At 34.4% G+C, this 17,434-nt stretch overlaps 1 protein-coding gene across 2 annotated transcripts; it reads right to left on the bottom strand.

Annotated features, from left to right (window-relative positions):
* Nucleotides 1-605: 605 nt before the first annotated feature.
* LOC136223121 (protein transport protein SEC23 D) lies at nt 606-7,990 on the bottom strand. 2 transcript variants are annotated; one of them, XM_066010943.1, is made up of 14 exons: nt 7,584-7,990; nt 7,341-7,406; nt 6,716-6,769; nt 6,431-6,603; nt 6,015-6,201; nt 5,728-5,873; nt 5,484-5,638; nt 5,152-5,233; nt 4,946-5,061; nt 3,816-3,917; nt 3,487-3,610; nt 2,550-2,827; nt 1,627-1,841; nt 609-1,535 (listed from the first exon to the last, which is right to left on the bottom strand). In XM_066010943.1, the coding sequence occupies exons 1-14, from the start codon at nt 7,909-7,911 to the stop codon at nt 1,324-1,326; spliced, it is 2,238 nt and encodes a 745-aa protein (XP_065867015.1). In that variant the 5' UTR covers nt 7,912-7,990; the 3' UTR covers nt 609-1,323. The 2 variants fall into 2 exon arrangements, with proteins under 2 accessions (XP_065867014.1, XP_065867015.1); XM_066010942.1 differs by having other exon boundaries at nt 606-1,535; nt 4,946-5,233.
* Between the last annotated feature and the right edge of the window lie 9,444 nt (nt 7,991-17,434).

Raw genomic sequence — 17,434 nt, 5'->3', positions numbered from 1 at the left:
TTTTAAAACAAAAATATTTAGACCATTTAAAGATCAACTTTGGAGAAAATTATGGAATTAAAAGATAGAAAATTCAAAAACAAATAATTACTGAAAGTTACAGACATATTCAAGCTTTAATCAATGGAAGAGAATAAAGAAATAACAGAACAAACCCATACAGAAAATACTAATATCTACTATCAAATGGATACTTATGAAGGTGGTATAACTCAAACTTTAAGTTTTAAACCAGATATTTATCAGAAAATACAAGATGAAACTGAAGAGCTATCTGTAAATAAGATATTTAAAACAAAATGGTTTGAGAGAAATAGTGCACCACAAGGACATTATGAATGGATTGTGTTACCTTTTGGTTTGAAAAATGCACCCCAGATATTTCAACGACGAATGGATACGATATTTAGAAAATTAAATGACTTCTGTGTAGTTTATGTCGATGATATATTAATCTATGTATATTAATCAGCGCGCGACATAACACACAAGAAAAGTAATTAGTTGAGTGGTAAATAATAAGGAGCCTAAACAAAGGGTCCAAGGTTCAAACCCCCATGGCAGCACGTACATATGAAAAAATGTGAATGCGGACGTGAAAATTCTTCTCAAGAATAATAAATATTTTTAGCAATTAACGAAATAATACTCACGAGCAACTCGTGAACAAGCTCGTGAGCAGGATGTTGAGCTCGAACTCGTCAATTTTCTGAAGAACTAAACATAATTGGCTCGACTCATTTACAACTCTATCAAAAAAAAAAAAAAAGTGTTCTGTTGAGGAAAAGCTTATTCACCTGTCAAAAATAAACAATAAACAGAAGAAAGTGTTCTTAAAGAAAAAAAAAACACATTCACATTGCACAACTCTAGTGCATTTCCTTTTCCCAATTGAAAAATATGCAAGTCCGGGGAAAGAAAAAATGTCCATAGTTTCTGAATCACTGACTGATTTAGATCACTGAAATTGAGGAAATGGAACCGGTACCTTTCGGAAGTAACTCCGAATCGGAAGGAACAGGTGATTTTTTCAATGCCTGCAACCTTGATATACAAGTAATGAAATATGTTCCTTAATCTGATCTCTGTATAATTTTTGGAGGATGGGATTATCCAATAAACAAAACTCGCTGATTTCGATAACCCGGTTGTAAAACTTCAAATCTCAATCGGTTAAACGTAGGTTGGAACTGCACCAGCAGTAGCCGACGTCGGTATTTGGCATTTCGAGTCCAACTTAAGTTTAAGACAGCTTCTGATACATGTGTGAGCTTGACATTTCTCTATATTGACTGTGATTAGGCTCTATATATTACGGGTCGTTTATTTCAAGTATTCTATCACACTTTGGGTAATTTCTTCGAGGAAAGAAACGAAACCCATGACACTTGTGAAGCCATTTCCGTCAACATCTTGTTCCTCAATCAGGTAATTCTCGAAAGCGGAGGCATCATCATGCCCTCCCCGGATAAAAGTTAATTTCGGAGTAATACTCCTTTCTTGCTTCAATTTGTTAATAGTAGTTCTCAATAAACCTGGGAAGAAGTATTTTCGTATAAGCAATAAGACACTGTGAAGTCGACAGTAAGTTTCTTCGGCTAGTGATGAATGATAAAGAAAACTTACAATCTTGGGGTGGAGGAAATGGAAGTGAAGGATCTGACGTAGATGAGTAGAACACGATCAGAGTCGTAAATGCATCCAGGAAAAATATGGGACTGCCACTAGTAATTAGAGCAGCTCGGCTCAAAGAATGGCGAGGATAGGCTTGTTTATCTGGTGTAGAATACGACGTCAGCACCGGATATACAGCTCGATGAAGGGAGCTTGGCTCTAGTGCACTGCAATATTATCAAAAGAGAGCCCCCATGGTTATAATATTCATCATATGACCAAAAAATCAACAAAAAAATGAAAAAATGCAAAATCTAGAAGTGAATTAGGTAGCCAAAATGTTTTGCAAATTTCATTGAATCGCACCGACTATAGGATAAACAATTTCAGCAATAAATATTTCAACAACCTGCCAACAGTTATCCTGCAGATCGTCAAGTGTACCAAACTATGTAAATCAATATATAATAATACTATTCAACATCTTTTATTTTTGGGATAAGATACCAAAATAAGCCTATGGTTTTGGGGGAAGTACCAATTTAGGCTCCACGTATAAAATAGCACCAATGTGGGCTTAACGTTTAAAAAAAAAAGTATCAAATTTAGGTCTCATGACACGTCATTGATACTATTTTATACGTGGAGCCTAAATTGATACTTCCCCAAAAACCATAGGTCTATTTTGGTACCTTATCCCTTTATTTATTTTTTTCCCTGTCAGGGTTTTCATGTGCTTCAGTTGTCCAAAATAGACGGACGGTTGGGCGCATCTGGTGTGAGTTTTAAGAGGTGAACCAGCCAAAAAGTCCGAATTTCCTTCAAAACCTCTTGATGATTTTTCATTTTCAGTTCCGGAATTGCAAATTAATTACCCTTGCTGTCATAACACTGATTGTTCAAATTCAAACATTGCATAAAAACATCATATATACCTGAAAAGGCATTGGAGGTAGATTCGGTAGTCAGGGTGAACACCTTCTTCATGAAAACGGAGAAGAGGATTCCGAAGCAAAGCAAAAACTAATCGCGGTAACGACTGAAGTTGTGGGCATTGTGAGAATGCAACATCAACCTGACCAGTTACTGAATTTCCATTCTTAATCTGAACAAGTTTATATGCATCATTGTACTGAGCAGTGAGTATCACAAGCCAATCATGGAGCAACATTCTGCCTTCCCGAACCCCTTGCTCCAAAGAGGCTAATATAACCTAGAAAGTGAACAAATATTTATAACCAATATACACCGAGATAATGGAAACATCTAATACTTAACAAAATTTAGAATATTTTTGGATTGTCCTTGATATTTTCTAATAGGTAAAAATTGCTTCAAAACACTTTTACAAAGAAAACTAAATTATGCAAAAAGTATATCACATTTAATGCTGTGAATGATTTTCAGCTGAAATAATTCAAAAATTTATGTATTTGTAATAAAAATTTTGTGTTCGGCAGTCTTCGTCACAAGGCAAAGTTTATATATGTCATTCTAATCAATGATTCACCATAAGTTTCAAGAGAACGAGAACTACCAACTCAGCCAGGCATTGATTAATACCTTGTGAGTGCGATTTCTCACATGCCAAGTACGGGTAGAACAGTTTTTTTACGAGTGGAGAGCAAATATCTGTCCTAAGGAGAGATGGATTCCATCTTAGAAATATAGAGAACAAGGAAAAACCACATCCTAAAACAAGAACATGCAAAAAGTATTTTCTTTCATATGCTACGCCATTTAATTATGTTTGCATGGGTCAAAATTTTGTATGTTTCACAAGTAGCAGGAAACGATATGGTGCTGGATCATCAATAGAGTCACAAGTTTTTTTATTCAACATCATTGTTCAATTGAGAGAGGAGAGTTCACCTTGTGAACAAGTACTGACAGAACAACTTCTGGATCCACACTGTCATAAATTTCATGAATAGATCCCGCAGCTCCAAATTGCAACGTCCGAATCCTCAATCGCCGTTTAAGGGAATACTTGGCTCTGCACGAGTATATAACAATAAAGATTAACCCAAAACTAATCCAGGCAGTGGTAATTAGGAATTGACTGATGAATGAACTGCACAAAAATGCTCAGAAGGAAAAGTAAACCCTGCAGCCCCCTAAAATCTCTACCATGTATATGATGCCACCCCATGATAATTTCTATAAATGCGATTCCAGTTAATGAAGTAATTATGTCATACCCACTTGCTGAAACCAATGGTGAACTCGGCTGAGCCTCTTCAGGGGGCACAACTACTGTGTACTGAAATGCAATTTGTAGTACAGGTTGTTCTGATGAATACCTGAAAACAAATCAAAGCACAACTTTTGATGTTATAATTTGTCAACTCCTTTAGAAAGAAGCTCAAATTATTGCAGCGATCAGTTACTAAGTGTGCCTTGCAGAAGGAGAGGTGAGATAAGGAAAGAAAGGAATAGGGAGGTCTAAAGGCATAGCAAAGTTAGCCCAGATAAAGATAATGTATATTGTCATGAAAGTAGGCATCTTTAAGAGAAATATCTCTGTGATCTATAATGTGCCAAAAGGGGGTCTCCATTGTTCCAGCAGCATCATGCCTCGTTCTCTGTCCAGCTCTATCAGGACTGAACTGTAGCTAATCAGCATTCTGATATGCTGTTTGCTCCCTTGACTTGCCAAATGGTTTTTGGTATGCCTAGTTGGTCTTTACATACAGGATTTTACAACCAGGTTATCAACAATGCGACAATATTAGGCTGCTGGAAAACCTGCCTTAGCAAATCACTTCTAGGCTGGCATCAGAGGTTAGCTCCATATGAGTTACACTTTGAATCTTAGATACATATCAAGCATTATAGCCCACAATTTCTGAAACCATAATGTGGCATCCATGTGCTTACAGGTGAGACATGAACCACCATCTGCAATTTTTTGGATCTTATAGCTATATAATTTTTCCGAATATTCACATATTCTGCAATCATTTGCTTTTTTCCTATCCAATAAGTGGTTTTACTATTCACCTACAGAATTCTTGGTTAACCGTAGAACTGTTACACGTACTAAGTCATTCAGTTATGTGATGTGCATTTGACAGCCTATAAACAAAACAATTTTGTTGTAATTATGACTATATATATATGATTGAATTTGAAAAAAAAAATGCCACATGAAATTCATATTCTGGACCAGTAATCTGTGCTTCATAATCCAATATATATATATCTCATGTGTATCTGAAAAAATAACTGTAGCTTGTGACTAGAAGCAAAGTAGCAACATTTCGTGTTTTGAGATTCACTAAAAGGTGCTGGAAACGAAGTACTCTTACTGGCAGTGATATATGCATACCTGGAAAATCCCTCTGTACTGGCAAAATCAAAGTCATATGCATATGTTGCATAAGAATCACAACAAATAATGTGCTGAACATTTTCATACTGTGGATCTGGGAAGAAATGACCATACTGCAGCAAAAACATATAAAAAAAATCTCTAAGAATTAAAAAAGAAACGTATAACTTCCCAAAATATTGGATAAGATGACAGCCACTCACAGAATGACCCGGCTTAAATTCAGAAGATGTTCTCAATCGAAGTATACAACCAAAAGCATATGGTCGACTTAACATCCGATATCTGAAAAAGACAACACAAAAAAGTAAACCTGACTGATTTCGGTTACAGTTTCACCTTTTCAAATATACATGCATTCCAGATAATATTTGTTTGTTTTCTAATGGTGAAACCCAAAAAAGCAGCATGCTTCACCAAAAGATGAGAAAAGGATATTAGGCTATTACAAACTTTATCAATGCTTTTTCAGATGTAATGCCATTTTATCACTATAGCAATAAACATGAAAGGCACTATTGCATTAAATACTTACATGTCCTGAGGAAGTGTAGAATCATCAGTGTTTGAATATAGGAACAGTGAACCTCCACTCTCAATACTGAGAAATTTAAGGGATGCTAAATCTGTGTACTCATTTGTCACAGCAAATATGTCAACACAAACACCTGCTTGAACAGCGACAGCAGCCTGTAAAATTTATGTTAATGCATGCATTTCTGAAAACTTGTAAAGTTGTAACTCAGAATTAATCAACGGAAAAAACAAAACCACAATACCAGATCTTTGTAGAATGGTGTTTGCTCTGGAAGTAAAGCCCTATCTGCATCTTCACCTTTACTAGCATATTGTTCACCATACCTCCTTGTGTCCAACTGCCCAGCTCCATAATCAGGAGGACCCGATATAAAGGCAAACACTCTAGCTGCAAATAGATTCAGTCAGGCAGTAACATCAGTTACAACTTCAAATATGGGAAAAGGGCAACGAAAAAAGACAAGGCATTTAGTTATTTTGATTTTAAGCAGTAAAAAATGCAGTGCAAACTTTACACTATATCACAGACCTAAAGCAAAAGTGTTTCCATACTCTGATCCTAGGTATTTAAATAAGGCTTCCATTGCTACACCAAAACCTCGTCCACCCATCAGAACACCATCTATTCCTTGACCTGCACCTGTAGTTCTTTCCCATGAAGTTGTTGGTCTAAGTGTGTCAAGTGCAGCTGTAATTTTGTCCTTACAGGTTTCAACCTGTCATAGAGCATCAAATTACAAAGGTACCAATATTTAGCAACAAAACAAATTAATTTCAAATTTTTTAATAAGGCTAGGAAACAATTCAATAGCACAACGAAGGAAAAAGCAAAAGAACTCAACCAAGCCTGATGTACATTCTGGTGAACATCTATTTGGTTACAATTGTTACATAGATTTACCAAAAGCAATCACATAATAAATAAATGAATATATGAATCCTTACCGGAGCCAAGAATTCTAATAAAGGCATGACATCTTCAAGCTCCACAGGAAGAGTTCCCTCTGTATCAGGAGGAATAAACACATTCTTTACTATTGGAATAGGCCCCTGAACATCATATAACCCTATTTTGTGGCTGAAAGTCGCAAGACCGAACAAAGCACCAGGTGGAAGAGCTGCAATAAAAGTGAAAGGAGAAGTCAATACAGAATAGAGGGGGAGTGTTATCCAAAACAAATTAGTGATCCTTTCAACATAGAAATATTGAAATGGAGGAGAATATTTAACCTTCCAAAGCAGCTTGCAGCGCACTTTTAGTAAGCTCCAAAAATTCTTCTGAAGCTGCAGTTGATTACATAAAAATGTAGTAAAAAACATTAACTATTTTTGAACAAAAATTACACTTTTAGACATGCAACGTATCTCTTAAATGCTCAAATCAACCTATAAAGTATCGTCTTCCTATTCTCGAAACCAATTTCTAAAATCCTACACTTTTTGATTCCGTGCGGCAAACTTCAAACACATTCCTACTCAAAATCTTTGAGACCAGCATATTTCTCAATGTATTAGCTGCAACAGTTGGTTATTTAAAACTATCTTCTGATTTCTGCCAGTATAATGCAATAGTGAAACAGAAAAGGAAGAGTTAATGCAGTGAGTGGCTTATGCAATGCACCAATGAATTTTTAACTTTGCACGCACTAAGATTACATTTCAATTTCACTGACAAGGTGTACATGATTTTATCAATGATCATTCTAATTAATTAAAAAATTCAACAGCCTATACGCCTTTTTGAAGTCTAACTAACCAACTACAGTCGTTCAAATTTGCAAGATTAACAAGCTCTAACTAGATGACATACTATAATTAAAGTTGAGCTAACATACTGTAGCCAATAGAATCTTACATGACAAATCAACTGCCGCAACATAGACTGGGCAAGCTTGCATCGTTTCTTCTTCTGAACCCTCGACTACAAAACAATAACACAAATACAGCAATAGCTTAATCACATGCTATATTCGAGGTAAGGAATCAAAATGTAGTATGATTCGAAAATTGGGGAAAACGAAGAAAGCCCCTTAGTTCCACTACAAGATTTTCTCGTCACCAGAACAAACCACTGCTTAAAAAACCTGAAATCACTTACGAGGCAACTCAAGATCAATAAATGAGGACATCATCTCGGCACACGACTGAGGATGCGAGTAACGCGCAATGGCACGAGATGTGAGTCCGTTAAGGGTTCCACAGAGAGAACAAGTCCAGGCCCATTGATCAAGCTCACAATAGGTGTTGAAGTAGGCGTAACAATTCTCGCATCGAGGTAGTAAATGACCGTCGGATCCATACGCCGGAAGCTGACCGTTCTCATCCTTTGAAGCAAATGGTGTCACGGTGACTCCCCAAGGAAGACCTGAAGTTTCCTGCGCGCCTTGTTCCATCGGAAACCGTGAGACAGTGGCTCGAACCGCCATGGTGCTTCAATTTTTCTTTTCAGCTCGTTTTTTCTGTTTCTTTTCGTTTCTCGGGAAACAAACGGTAATGGAAGGGAAGAGAGCACCGAAGTCATTTTTCGTAAGGCAGCTCGAAGGGAGGTCGATGGTCTACGCGCCTACGTGGGATGCACCAGTTGAATTATGCCACGTGGGAAGTTTCAGTTGACGTGGCTCGGCTCTTCTCTATCCGACGGCATTCAACAAATGGGTAAATTACACTCATAGCCACTGAATTTTACCCATTTAACATTGTGGTCACTGAACTTCAATTCTTTATAGTATGACCATTGAACATTACACTTTTAACATAGGTGGTCACTTAATGTCTCAAAACGACCGTTGACGGCCTCAAAATAAAAGATTCGGAGAATTAATGATATTTTAAGAATTTTAATTCTTAAAAAATTTCGTTTTGAGGTCATTTAAGTGTTTTTTTAGTTAAGAAAAAGTGAATTTGTAGAGAGAGAAAGTTCCAAAAAATGTAATTTTGGAAAATAAAAAATATGGTTTCATGGTAACGAATTCTAAACAACTTTAATTAGGGTAAATTACACCCATGGCCACTGAGCTTTAACCATTTTCACATTATGGTCACTGAACTTTATTTCTTCCCAGCATGGCCACTGAACTTTACACTTTTTAATACCGGTGGTCACTTAACGTCTCAAAATGATCGTTGACGGCTAAAAATAAAAAATCCAAAGTGTTAATGATATTCTAAGAAACTTTAATTCTTGAAAATTTTCATTTTGAGGTCATTTGAGGGTTGTTTGGTTAGGAGAGAGAAAGTGAATTTTTAGAGAGAGAAAACTCTAAAAAATGTGATTTTCAAAAATAAAAAATGTGTTTTCATAGTAAATGTCGTTCTGAACAACTTAATTCTTGAATATTTTCATTTTGGGATCGTTAATGATCATTAACGGTCATTTTGAGAAGTTAGTTAAATTTAAGTGGCCACCGGTGTTAAAAAGTGTAAAGTTCAGTGGCTATATTGGGAAGAAATGAAGTTCAGTGGCCATAATGTGAAAATGGGTAAAGTTCAGTTGTCATTGGTGTAATTTATCCAATTTAATTATTGAATATTTTCATTTTGAGATCGTTATCGGTCATTTTGAGGAATTAGTTAAAGTTCAATGGTCATCGGTGTTAAAAAATAAAGTTTAATGGTTATATCGTTAAGAATTAAAGTTCAATGACCACAATATTAAAACGAGTAAAATTCAGTGGCCATGCATGTAACTACTACTTGTGTACTTGTGCACCTATGTACTATAATATTTTTTTAATATATTAAATATAAGTAAATAATATATAAAAATATATTAATGTAGTTTACAATCTAAGTAAATTTATTATAACAATTCAATATAAATTATTAAAAATCTCTTTGACGATTATATATTCTATTTTCATAATAAAATAGGTCTTTTTATTATGAAAATAGAATATACTGTTTACTGTTTTTATTCCTGATTTACTGTTTTTCTTCTCGAAGAAGCTCTTTGTTATTACTAAAAGCTTTGAAAGAGATTCCCTTGTTCGCCCCTCCCCGGATAAAGAGATCCTGCTAGTTGGCTGGAGTAAGCCTAGAGAAGGGTTTGCTAAGTTGAATACTGATGGCTCCTGCCTTAGCAATGGCAGAATTGCTGCTGGAGGAGTTCTTCGGGATGCTGGTGGCAATTGGATGGCGGGGTTTACCCATAACTTGGGGACGGGCTCCTCCTTTTCTGCGGAGCTCTGGGGTATCTTGTCAGGTATTAAACTCGCCATTCGCATGGGTGTTAAAAAGCTCTCGGTGGAATCTGATAATCTGAAGGCTATTAACAGGATTTCAGATAGCCAGGCTGGTTGTCTGAAGAGCCAGAATCTCATCAAAGTTATTTTGAGGCTTCGTCCTGCCTTTGAGTATCTTAATTTCTCCCATATTTTTAGGGAGCAAAACCGCGTGGCGGATCGCTTAGCAGCTGCTGGGCATGGGAGAATGTTAGGTGTTTCTACCCTATCTGTTCCTCCTTCTTTTCTTTTGCCTTCTCTCCTAGAGGATAGGATTGGAGTCAGCCTTCCTAGACTGATCCCGGTGTAGGTTTTTTGTTGGTTTTGTTTTTTTCCTTTCCTTTCTTACCAAAAAAAAAATATATTCTATTTTCATCATTGCAAATAAGAATTTCCAATTCACTTTACTTTTGACTTTAGATACTACAACATACATCTAACCATGACTAAAAATTAGAAGGAGATATAAACCATCATGTGAAAGTGATTGTCCTTAACTTTTGTTTATTATCATCGCAAAACAAACTGCCAAACAATTTTATCTTCTTTAGAATTTAAATAGCAATTTGATATCTGAATGAGTCAGAGCAAGTCGAAGAATGAAAACCTCGTGTCCTGCATTGCAACCAACAATTATTTTTATTTCAATGACATGTTTTCTCAATTGAGTAACTACTAATTGAGTACCATTACACAATCCATAAGTTTGATTATATTAGGACGCAACATCGCAGGTACATTAATCTTCAATATCAATTGATGGTATTTAAAATTATGGAGTATAAACATTCTCATAACTATCGGACTGATTTTCAACTTTGCATATAATATCAGAACTTAGATAAGCTACTTCTTCACCTGGCCATGTAGCCAAAATATGACCATTTACCTTATTCACAATATCCAATGCAGGTGCAAGAATTGCACGCTTTTGTAAATATCCTGCATCTCGACATTTCTGAAACAAATTGGGATATATACTATCAACAATTGCTCCAATAGGATTTTCAGTATCTTTGATTGGGATATCATTAGGTGCATCAAATGTAGCTTCACCATTCATTTTCTCCATCAACTGTTCCATTTACAATGCTTAGCATCCATTAAAATTTTTATCTCAATTCATCATAATCAATGTTGGAATCACCAGTCTGAAGCTTCATATTCTTGTTTAACTTAAGCACTTTACAGTAACTTCATAAATAAGAAGAATTGAAAAACGATGAAATTATATTGTGTCTACTGCCTTTTATGATAATTTGTAATATTTGTCAAAAATCTCCACCAAAAACAACGACCTATCCACCAAATGGAAAATTTAAGCTTCGAAACAGTGTTTATGAACCATTGGTGTTTCATCCCATATAATAAGCTGAGTTTTAACAATTAACTCAGCTAATGGACTTCCTTGTTTAATGTTGCAAGTGGACTCTTCATTTATTACTAATGGAATACCAAATTTCAAATGAGCAGTCCTACCACCAGAAATAAGAAGAGAAGTTATTCCACTTGAAGTTATCGTGAGAACAATATCACATTTGGATCTAAGAATAAATGATAATGTTCTCCATATGAACGTCTTTCCAGGATCTCCATATCCATAAACAAAAAAGACTCGTCCATCATTTTTTTCACTGCATCCATGATAGTTTCGAACAACATTCTTTGATCATCATTTAACAATGGAATCAACTTTTGACTTTCTTCTGTTAGAAATCTTGGATTTCATCATAATATTAGATAAACATTAATTGCCCAGATGTTGGAATAAGATGATTTTCACAAATACATAATGACAATCAAGAGAGCGTACCTTGATCCATGATGATGATAATAGAGTTCTTCGGGAATCACCGGGAATTGTGTTTCTCTCGCTTAACCCTTTAGACTTCACAGATTTTCTAGATGGAGAGAAAATGACTTTTAGATATGTTAGAGAGAGGACCAATTCTGATTTGTGTTCTATAAATATACCTTCCATCAAGGTATCTATTCATCCATAAGGTACCTTTTCAATAATTAACCAATAGGATTCAATGTACCTTTTCATTAATCAATCACGATGATTGATCGTATCCTTTCATATACTGACCAATAGAATTTATTCTTTTGTTTTATTAATCTATATAAGTATATAATATACTAGGACCATATTCCAACTTGATGTAAATTATGGAAATCCAACATCTTCTGCCAATATTACTCTATCATAACTAAGTTCATCGTCAAGAAGCCTATTTCTTCCCTCCTCAACTAATGATAAATCTGGAAATGGTAAATTAGGAAATTCTATTAAGATTCTCCTACTTCTCTTGAGATGTTTCTCAATTTCAGCAAGTGCATAGTTCATCAACTGCTCATCTGCCATTTGTAGATCTGTAAATACAAAAAAAAATCATTAATTTGTTCCAAAAAAAAAACTAAAAAAATATGGGATAAGAAGATAATATAAAAACCGATTGAATATATAAATTATACCAAAACATATTAAATTTTGTGCATTAAAAGTTGAAAATAATAATAATATTGGCTAAATATATTTGAAATTAATAATTTATTACCTTGATCATTGATCATTTTACGTTGGCGATGAATAATATCTTCAGATAAAAGATGCCATGTGTGATTCCAAACGTTCTCAGGCCTCGAAATACAGTTCGAAAACAATAATTTAATAAATAATAATCATAGATAATGACATGTTCTCCAAAAGGATGCTTCTATTATTGCGTCGACGTACTCCTTATCATCATCTAGTAGTCCCAATGCGAAGCATACATCCTTGAAACTAGGTGTAATACACCATCTACAGTTTTGATGTAATTGTATTTTCTTGGAACTTTCACAATATTCAACAAAATCCTCAAATAGTACAATTCACCAGCTTTGGGATGAACATAAAATATTCTTCCAACACTCATACCACGCTGCCTTGGGCACCATTTTGTTATCTTCTTTTTAGCTCTAGATAATTCAATATTCTCTTCAACTTCTTTTAACACAAACTTATTTGGAAATTCCACATAAGTTAATTCTCTAGCCTCAGGATATTGTTCATTTGCCTTCATCCATTTTAGAAACATAGTACTGTCTTCGACACCTTTTTTTACAACATCATCAATGGGGTCATCATCATGAAATATAATACTTTGCTCATCTGGAAGATGAAAGCTGAGCCTTTCCACTGCAAGCTCGCGATAATTAATATTAAATCCAAATATTCTCCAAGCCGCCTCACACGGAGAAATGTACCTACAATCGTAATACATTTTCACTTTATTAAGTTCTTCTCCATTATCGCCATATCCATTCAGCTGATAAAATGATGTAGTTATATGATCATTTCCTTTATTCATGTACTTGAACAAATATTTGATGGTCATGTGTTGATTGCACCACTCAATATTTATATGTGCATTATATTTCAACAATAATTAAGTGTTATAAGGAACAATAGATCTGTTGTTAAGAAGAATTTTATTTTTCTCAACAATTCTCCTGTTATCTCTTCTTTTATACAAAGGATATCCTTCCTCATCAACAGTTGTCTCCTGGATAAATTTTTTGGGGAATCATTTTGAACATTTCCCTTCATTTATACATGGTGAATTTTTATTTGAAGCACCACAAGGACAATGTATCATGAAGTTTTTCACAGTCTCGTATAAGTTAGGATTCTCGTCTTTATCTAGAATCTCAACTGAAATTATCTTATAAATATCTTTTTTAGATGAATGTTTGTCTTATAGGTGCAAAAACAATAATATATGTGCATGAGGGAGACCATGTTTTTGGAAATCTATTGTGTACATCACTACAATAATAAATTGAATTAATATAGTATATATAAAATATTCACTTAGGAAATATTGATATGAACAAAAGTTGAGAACATATACGTGCTTTAACCCTCCTAAATATTTTATCAGTTTTTACATCACAAACAAATCTATCTAGCTTCATTTTGAAAACCCTGGATATTATATTAGTTCAGTCCTCTAGTCTGAGACATGTTTTATCAGCAAACCTCTATATTTTTGGTCGTTTAGAATTCCATGTGAAAGTGATGAAAATATCGGGATATCCGGTCCATTTACATATCGCCATCACATCTTGATAGTTTTGTATCATGTACCTTAATAAAACAAAAACAAACAAATTGTCACAAATTTCTTATAACAAAATTATCAAGGTGCGTGTGACTTATATTATTATATGTGATGAAAAAAACATTATTAGATTACATGTATAAAAATATTTGCGGATACCATTAAATCCTTCACCTCAACCAATGACCAGTGCCATCATTCCTTATGTCCCACCTCTAAATTATCACATATGGCCCTACCAACTAATGTCAAAAATTCACATCCAGTAGCTTCATGCGCTAGCCTCATCTTTACCTTCTATTCCTTACAAGCCAATTTCACCAATCATTTCCCCACACCTGAACCACCACAAAATCAACCCACTATTCCCATAACACAACCCGCCACATCAGTTCCACATACCTCCATACCTCCCAGTCACTAAAACTCATCATATGATTACTCGAAAACAAACTAGCTCACTAAAACCAAAAATGTTACAAGCGACTGCACCAAATGTGACACCTACTTGTTATACCAAGGCCATATTGCAACCAGAATGGAGAGAAGCAATGTGAGCAAAATACAACGCCCTTATAGACAATGACATTTGGGAATTGGTGCCATCTCATGAAGCATCCAACACTATTAGGTGTCGATGGGTGTTCCACATCAAATTAAAATCTGATGGTTCAATTAGTCGACATAAGCCGAGATTAGTCGCCAAGGGCTTTCATCAAAGACCGAGTCTCGATTATGAGCAAACATACAGTCCGTGATCAAACCAACAACAATTCGATTATTATTATCAATCGAGGTTTCCTATGGTTGGTCGATCAAACAACTAGGTGTTTCTAATGTATTCATACATGGCACATTAGATGAGATAGTATACATGCAACAACCACTGGGTTTTGTTAATTTGGAGTTACCAACTCACATTTGCAAGTTGAAAAAGAACTTATATGGGTTGAAACAAGCATCGCGGATATGGCACTGATGCTTAACATAAGCAATATTTGAGCTTGGTTTTGTCAGCTCCAAGGCCGATTCATCATTGTATTTTTGTAATGCTCGTGGAATCAGTATTTTCTGTTTGCTTTATATTGATGATATTTTAATAACTGGGTCAGATGTCAATGCAGATGGGTGACTTGTGCACAAACTTCAGTCACGATTTGCAATACACGATATTGGAAAGTTATCATATTTTCTTGGTTTAGAAGCTATATGGTCGACCTTTTCCCTTCACCTCAACCAATGAAAATATATTTTGGATTTGTTAGAAAAATCAAATATGGCAGCAGCTAAGGGTATCTCCACACCCTCTTGCACTTCGATGAAGCTTTATATTAATAATGGGGAACCCTTCAATGATCTGGGTCTTTATCGTAACACTGTTGGCGAATTGCAATATGCTACTATTACCCGTCCTGACATCAGCCATTCGGTTAATAAAGCTAGCCAATTTATGCATCACCCAATTGTTGATCATTGGAAAATAGTGAAACACATCCTTCGATATCTTCACTCAACCCCATCTCATGGCCTCTATTTCCAACACGGTCGTTCTTTTGACATGTATGATTTTGCATATGCCGACTGGGGAGGTGATCTTGATGATCAGAAGTCTACTTCTGGGTTTGATGTTTATGTTGGACCTAATTTGGTCTCTTGGCGCTCTCGCAAACAACATTATGTCTCACGTTCCTCAACTGAAGCCGAGTGTGGTACACTTGCCTCTCTTGCCTCATAGGTGTTATGGTTACGTATGCTCATGAAAGAAATTGGATTTTGCTCATCTTCTACATCGGTTCTACGGTGTGACAATCTTGGAGCTACTTATCTCACGACTAATCCAATTTTCCATAATCCGTCGAAGCACTTGGAAATTGACTTTCATTTTGTTTGGGACAAAGTTGCTCGCCTAGAATTTCGTGTTTACTATATCTCTACATTGGATTAAACAATGGATGCCTTGACCAAACCTCTCTCTAAGTCCCGGTTCTTACTATTGAGAGACAAGTTAAAGGTATGTCCACCCTTAACTTGAGGGGGAGTGATAAGGATAATATTGTCTTTGTATATATAATATGTTAAGTAGAGATATATACTTGAATTAGTCAATGTACAGTTGTGAAAAGACAGGCTTGGATCGGATAAGAATATTTTGAATTTGTATTTCCTATTTTACTGTACTACTTGATTTGTAAATGTCTATTTAAAAGGCATCAGTATCTAATAAAAACTCAGTTGAGACTTGCGACATTTTCACATCTAACAATGTAAAAGACAATTATCTACAACCAAGATTTTCATCTCCTTTAGTTTCTACAATATCTTGAATTTGTTCTACCTCTCCGATCACATCTACACCAAAATATAAATGTCTTTAAAAGCTATAATTAGATAATAATGTAATGTTAATAAATAAAAAACTTACCAACTAAAAATGCATGATCCGCAAAATTGGATATGATATCCTTAATTGGAGTGAAATGAAACAAATTCTTTTTAATGGTTGTATACTCATGCTTTGCGAGACATGTCTTGTACAAAAAATTCAACTTAAATAAATGGTTGGTTCCTTTGTACTCTCCATTATTTTTTGCAACATTGAAGTACTAAAAAACATATGTTTTGTGCTCTTCCAAGACTTTGTCTAATTTTATAAATAAGTCTGGTTTAATTTTTGCCTCAACTGTTGTATCCTACAAAGTATTTAATAAAATAAGAATTATAATTTATGAATTATAATGAAAAATAAATATAAAATATAAAATTTCAATACCTTTTCATCTAATAATATTATCTCGATAGAATGATGTCTATTAGTGAATCTCGGTGGCACTTTCCATAGTCTCATGATTCTGACTTTTATTTTCCATTTATCTTTGACATCCGTAATATTTTTAAGAAAATCGTATGTTCCAACCATTTAACAATTGCATAATTAATGTAAGAATCATAATTTAATAATTCAACAAAATAAAGAAACAGAATCAAATGAATTTGATAAATACAAAATCAGTGGAGACCACTGTAAAAGTTTAGGTAATTTATAGCATCACATTTGTTCGATCAAAGAATACTATAAACTCAGTGGAAAAATTGAGCAGTATAAATTGTGCACATGTATGGAAGAATAGAGAATTGAGATCATGATGTATTACTTACGTGTTAAATTGCATAGTGGTAGATGGAACAAAATGTTAATGGTAGAGTTAATTAATGTGCTATAAATATGAGAGTTAAGATGTATTACTTATGTGTTAAATTGTGTAGAAGTATTTGATTCTTTCTAAAAATATAATTTGATATTATTTATAATATTAGTGGTATAAAAGAGTTAAATATATTCTTAAAGAGTGTACATTCTTGATATTATCAAATTAATAAAGTTAGATATCTAATCATATAGGAATATATATTTTATTAATTTGATAATATCCTAGACCACGCTAATATTATCCATGTTTATTATTTTGATATTATCATTTGTTTTTTGTGCGTAAAAATAATTAAAGAAATACAAACATTTTGATTGAATAATTACCACATAGATTCATGTTAACTCATATTTTATGGATTTATGGATAATTACCAGTATAGATTTACATTAAAATTGGATTGGATATTTT

Source organism: Euphorbia lathyris, chromosome 3, assembly GCF_963576675.1.
Source record: "Euphorbia lathyris chromosome 3, ddEupLath1.1, whole genome shotgun sequence".
Classification (NCBI taxonomy): Eukaryota; Viridiplantae; Streptophyta; class Magnoliopsida; order Malpighiales; family Euphorbiaceae; genus Euphorbia; species Euphorbia lathyris.
The sequence above is the reverse complement of the archived record's forward strand: the minus strand, read 5'-3'. Positions and strand labels throughout refer to the sequence as shown.

Bases quoted from the DNA above. Each gene is read 5' to 3' on its own strand.
- LOC136223121 (XM_066010942.1), bottom strand. From the start codon at position 7,911: ATGGCGGTTCGAGCCACTGTCTCACGGTTTCCGATGGAACAAGGCGCG. The intron at 6,202-6,430 runs GTAAGGATTCAT...GCTCTATGACAG, and splicing joins TATTAGAATTCTTGGCTCCG to GTTGAAACCTGTAAGGACAA. The intron at 1,536-1,626 runs GTAAGTTTTCTT...ACTTCTTCCCAG, and splicing joins ATTTCCTCCACCCCAAGATT to GTTTATTGAGAACTACTATT.